Source organism: Cuculus canorus, chromosome 3, assembly GCF_017976375.1.
Source record: "Cuculus canorus isolate bCucCan1 chromosome 3, bCucCan1.pri, whole genome shotgun sequence".
Classification (NCBI taxonomy): domain Eukaryota; kingdom Metazoa; phylum Chordata; class Aves; order Cuculiformes; family Cuculidae; genus Cuculus; species Cuculus canorus.
Window position 1 is genome coordinate 39,910,696 of NC_071403.1, and position 6,186 is coordinate 39,916,881.

At 40.9% G+C, this 6,186-nt stretch overlaps 1 protein-coding gene across 1 annotated transcript in view; it reads left to right on the forward strand.

Annotated features, from left to right (window-relative positions):
• RSPO3 (R-spondin 3) overlaps window positions 1-3,849 on the forward strand; it is a 62,256-nt gene extending 58,407 nt beyond the window's left edge. The window contains exon 5 of the mRNA XM_009562893.2: window positions 2,820-3,849. Coding sequence (XP_009561188.1) covers window positions 2,820-3,013 — 194 coding nt within the window. The 3' untranslated portion in view covers window positions 3,014-3,849. The remainder of the gene's footprint in view (window positions 1-2,819) is intronic.
• Window positions 3,850-6,186: the final 2,337 nt, after the last annotated feature.

The following is a 6,186-nucleotide window of genomic DNA, read 5'->3' on the forward strand; positions in this document are numbered from 1 at the left end:
ATGAACTTGTAAGGATTCTTGGCCCATTTAATTTTTCCATTTTTCGTTTTGCAGACAGCCAAATGCACAAATTCTCAATGAATTTCCACAACTTCTGGCATCTATTTCAATGTGATGTTATGAAGTGGGCTTCAGCAAGTAGTAATAAAAAGAAAAAATATTCAGGAACAAGCTGCTGGGAAGAAGAGAGCAGAGATATGAACAGGGATAACTCCAGCTACACCTCAATTATAGCAGTCAACTGCTGGTAGAATCTTTCCTTGGGTCTAGATTAAACCAAGAATTGCCTGGAAGTAATATTATATTGTCATATAAAATCTCCCACTAAAATAGTGGTGAAAGGGGCTAAACAACCCGCCTGAACAAAGACAACCTTTCTAAGCTTTACGGCCTTACCAGAACAGCACAGGTCTAGAGAGCAGACCCTTTCACAAATGGCAATAGCACAGAGATGATGGCATTAAATCACATATAAAATTGCACAGAGGACTCCAAACTAGTTATTCTTGGTGTTAGAAGAGAACTCGGACTGAGTTTTAAGAACTCTACTTAGACCAGTTTAGCTTGCCCCTTATAATGACACCAGTGTATTCTTGGTATATTCACACACATATATAAATACATATATCTTGATCCATGACTGAAGGGAAATGATTAAATATCATTCCAACATACTTAAAGAATTGTGGCTAGGAAGTCACAGCAGAAGGATTTTTGGCTAATCATCAAGCGAACAATGTCAAACACTGAATGTCTGGACAGTTTCCATTCAAATAACATTTCATCTTGGGCCAACTGTATTTGCAAACCACTGGAATGAAATTCCATGCCATCATTTACCCATTAGCAAGAAAGAGCATTACAGCTCGGTAAGATGCAGACTTACTTCTGCATGGAGCTTCGCCAGCTCTCCCAGTGGTGGTACCTCTTGCTGAGCCTTGCATGCCCATTCTTCAGGTTTCCTCTGCTCACCTCTGCACATCTTAGATGGGATTGCCAAATATAGAGAGGGATTCTGCAGATATATCAGTATATAGTGGGGTATTTTCTGACTGCTTACTTAAAATTTAAGGGGCTCTTATACATTTAAAGCTTTACTGCATGTTTCAGAAACATCATATGAGAAAGGTAGATGCTTGTCCCTATTTAACATTTGCATCTGAACTTTCCCTTGCTCTCAACCAGCAATAGAAAGGAATGTAGAAGCTCTAAAACAAGACCATAGACATACACAAGAAGAAGAGGATACAACATATCCTCAGACCTCATTCTTATGCTTTGCTTTCTGCCTTCTCTTCACCTCATCTGAATCCCTACTCCTACTCCTCTTTGGATGGTCACCTGTTCTCAGAAGAAAGCCACTGCCCCTGCACCTACACCCCCACTGTGACCCAATCCCACAGAGCCCATCAAGGCACAAAAAACTCCCAGCTCTGGTTTTGGTCCAGAATTGGCACAATTCTCTGCATTCAGCACCCTCAATAGCAAGAGCTATTGTCAGGTTTGAGTAACACTCCCAGCACTGATGAAGGGAAGCCTGGGTTTTCTCTGCTGATATTTAAAAGCAAAAAATATTTGTGATGTAACAAAGGTGGATAGATTATTTTCAGTAGTATTGTTACCAGGGTATCTGATAAAACAGAGTTTGCCAGATGCTTTTCCAAATTTGTCCAGAAACTTCTCTATGCATGGAGGTTTACAGGTCAGTATGACATTGTATCATGAAAGTCTCAAGCAACGTTGCTTTTGAAGACGTCATTGGGATTCACCTAACCACTGGTGAACTTCAGCTGCATAGCTGAGTAGAAGAACCAGTTTCACACAGAAAAAACAGGGACATCTTTCACTAAACTAGATCCAGCCTGGCCTTGAACACTTCCAATGATGAGGCATCCACAGCTTCTCTGGGCAACCTATTCCAGTGTCTAACCACACTCAGCATAAAGAATTTCTTTCTTATGTCCAGGCATAAATGCACTATACAATATCATCTCCGCAGCCAATACACAAAGTTTTATTCTTCCTGAGTGGATAAGCTTTATTGGAGAGGTCTGCAGCAGTTACAAAATCCTCAGTATCTCACCTTTATAAGTATTTAAAACAATAAAGTACTTGAATACCTAATTTTGTAACAATGGTCTTAAAGTTTGACTTGAGACTTAGAACACCACTTTTTAGTCTGTAGAGGGTCACATACCTGTGCTGAAGTTGACACTTTGCTATTAGATTCATGTTGCAATGCCAAGAATCCCCCAGGGATGTGGGTGTGGTGGGGGTTAAGGAAGGGGAGAGGGATTTTTAAAAGATGTAAGTACTGAGCCTTTGCAGTGAAAGGGTGTAACATGATGCGGAACAATTCAAGGTCATCACCTGCAACATGATGGCTAATTTCCCCTCACCATATGTTCTGAGTCCCAGCCCAAGATGAATTTAGACCAGCCAATAGTTAATGCTACCTGGCTTCAGCCATAGATGTCCCTAAAACAGCTCTGTTTTGGTGTAGTACACGCAGCTGTGCCCCTGGCAGTGGGAGACAGGCTATGAGTATGCGAGCCTTTTACACCATCTCTAAAGAACCGCAGCTTCCTGAGGAGTTCTTGGCTCATTGCTCAGAGTAAGACTGAGAGGAGGTACTAGTCCAGTGGCCAAATTTAGCAGTTGGATGAAGAGTTGGACATTTCTAAACACTAATAGTAGTGCTCCACTTTTAATGGGAGGTGCGAATCCAGGGCTGGTTTTATAGGCTATGGCAAAGAGATGGAGTCAGAAATTGCAACAGCCTGAGGAAATCTTCTAATATACCATCATTTTTATTTCAGGGAAAAAAAATAGGGAGGAGAAAAGAAAAAAGTCCAACAAAGATGAAAGCAAGGAGACAAGACAGGAAAGCAAAGGGCGAGCAGCCCGAAGACAAAACCGAGAACAGAGGGAAAACAACAACAAAACGCAGCCGAAGAAAAGAAAAGCCCCAAATAAAGAACAGAACCTGGCACCCGTTGACACTGCACATTAACAGCCCTCCATGATTGTTTAAGTCTTATGATGCTGCTATCTCTACTAGATTGCCCTGACAGGTGCTCCAACTGTTCAGGCCGCAAATGGACAATGCTACCAGTTATTATTAAACTTTAAACAACATTCCAAATACTTCCTATATTCTCCAAACAACCATAGTTTATTAAAGAGATTGACATGAGCCAAGAGAAAGGAAAATCTAAAAATGGGATACTTTAAAACTGTTATATTATATGCTTCCATGCATCTGTAAAAGGCAAGTAAGAAATTTTGTATATATTAATAATAGGGTATAAAATATAGCAATATAATAATGAATGACATTCAGATGAACAATGTTCTTTTTCTTTGTGAAATATTTTTCAATTTATTGTTTAAGTATGAAGAAAGAGATACGTCTAAATCAAAGACGCAAATCGTATCCCTTCATATAATGTACATAAATATTAAGAGGAGGAGGAAAACATTTCTGAAGAGCCAGTAGGAACCCAAGGTTATTTAACCTCTGGAGCAGAAGGATGCGATTGCCCTGTGGTTCTCTGGTCCGTGCTTAGATGCTGGTGAGAAACACCGCGGAAAGCCCGCAAGGCTTCACAAGCTGAGGAAAAAGAAGCATCTGCAGCTTTGAAGACTGAACCCCTGAGGCAGAAGGAAATGGAGTTGACCTTGAATACTGCTCTTATCTGTGGGACAACACAATGTTTTCTGGTCTAAACAGTGGTACCGTGTGTGCTGTTTTATGCTTTTTATACTTATGTGTAACTTAAGTCTACATTTCAAATCTTCTGGTGAATGACAAATCGTATTTGTAGGAGACAACGTTGAGTTAATAAAAAACAGAAAAATAAATCATGTAAGTATGTGTTTTTCACAGTGATATTGTTGACTTTTCTACTAGGGGAGGGAGTCGCTTCATAGCTTCACGAACAGAAGAGGACACAACTTACATCCACAATGTTCATCTACTGAAAGAGTATTTATGACAATAAATCTATCAAAAGATAGAAATCACAAACTTTTTTGTGAAATCACAAAAACAAACCCAGTTTTACTTAAATTCTTTTTCTAGTTCTTCTCTTTGACATAGCTGAGGTAAAAATCACTCCTCAGAGGACAAACCAAACTCTTAGATACCATTCTGGCTATATTAGTGGTTAGAGTGACCAATGATCGAAGCACAGGCTGCGCTATACACTGACTCTGCTCAGAAATAGATTTACCCTTTACGGAAATACATTGAGGAACCAACACGCTTCATGTGTTTCATTGCCATGCTTTCCCCAAGGACAGTTTTCACAGGAGTAACAATCTGCCCAGTGTGGTGTGTGGACTAGAAGATGCGGTAGGCAACCCTTCCCAGCCAGTTCCCATCCTTATTCACCATTTCTGTTCCTCACAGTGAGTTTAGCCTTAAAAAAAGACTCTACTCAACACTGAAGTTACTTCAGTACCTTTTGAAGGAACATCCAAATCATCCAGACAGCAATACAGGATAGTTTCTTACATTTTGCTTTGTAAGAGCTTTGTCTCTTAGTGACATGTGTATAGATGCAGTAGTCTAATAACATTGGTGTTTAAGGCTCCCACAGCTTGCTTCGAATTTTCACGAGAATTAATCAAAACTTTCAGTATCCACACCACGATTATATGCATATATTATATATTTTGCTGATGAGAAGTTCTAAATGCTAAAGGCTGCATTTGAAAGAAATTAGTATCGTATATACGTAACACTCGTCATATACAATGAAGTCTGAATGGGTGAGAGAGAAAACCAAGGTTTGCTTAATGTAAAATGCACTAACAGTGGGAAACTGGACTAGAGGTGGCTATCTGTTGGGTCCCAGCTCTATCACATAACTTGTCTATGGCCTCCTCCATAGTGAGCTGGTCTCAGTCTCGCACTACCCATCCTGGCAGCAGCAGTCATCTTCCTCCACCAGAATCTTCCCAGCTTCTTGGCAGCAGCAGCAGAGGAGAAGCTGATCCCAGAGAAGTGCAGGGTGCAGAAACTATGCTCAGCACTGAGGCTCTGGGTGATGCTGAAAGGAGGTAAAGAGAGGAAAGGAAAACTCCTGCTGCTGCCAGTCGTGGAGGCTGGCACCAAAAGATGAGGTGCAAGCAGCAGTTCTGGGCTGAAGGGTTGGTATCACCACAGAAAGCAGCATTCAGTGCTCCAAACCCTCTTCTGCAGCCGCAATCACCCATTTGTCTGGCGTGCCACTCAGGATGGGCAGACAGGGATGTTCAGCTGCTAAGGAAGACTTTACTGCTCCATTTACTTCCTCCAGGGACAGGCTGTTGGCCAGATGAAGTATTCCTAGTTGGATTTAGCAAACTAGACCACCAGCTGGACCATATGGATAAGTGGACCCAGGGAAGCTTTGTTTACAACTCTAAAAACTAACCAGTAGGATTGTGTCTTTTCCCAGTCTCAATTAAATATAGGCGTTAAATGGCAAGGGGTTTTCACATGGGAGACAGCTTTTGATAAATCCAAAAGAAAATGTAATAAAAATTAACAAGAGCATTTAGAGGGGAATTAAAAAGAGGGAAAAGTAAAACAAGGAGCTAAACCCAGAATGTCCCTCATCTCAGTTAGTCTTTACTACAGCACTCAGAGGAGTTAAAGGAATGCCATTTATCTGGCCAAGACAGACAGAAGACTGGAAAAGCAGTATCATGTAGTTCAAGAGCTACAGATTGAAGGAAAAACAAGTAGGCAAAACGTAAAGCAGAGAACTTAGGATACAAAGGCGAGCTTTGTTATACATGGCCATATAAACCTTTATGACAAACTCCAGTGTGCCTCTCCCTGCTTATGCAAGTGGTAGTGACAAGAGAGACGGTTTGTCTAACCAAAAGCAGGACTTGGAATACTATCACCTTTCAGCAAGGATAAAACTGTAAAAGGAATTTGGCTTGTGGCAGCAGTAATACATAGCAATAGTACCTGAAAAACCATGATACAACTTTTCCTGGAAATGATCAAGGAAGCTGCTGTCATATTGTTCCCTCCCACACGGGACAATATTTGATAATATTTCCTGTAGCTATGGTGAAGCACTAAAAAGTACATCCAACTTATTTGGGCAACTAAAATTTTCTCCAGTCCTGGCACTGAATGTAGTCTACTCTGATGGTAGGTGAACTACTCCTTTGGGGCTCCCA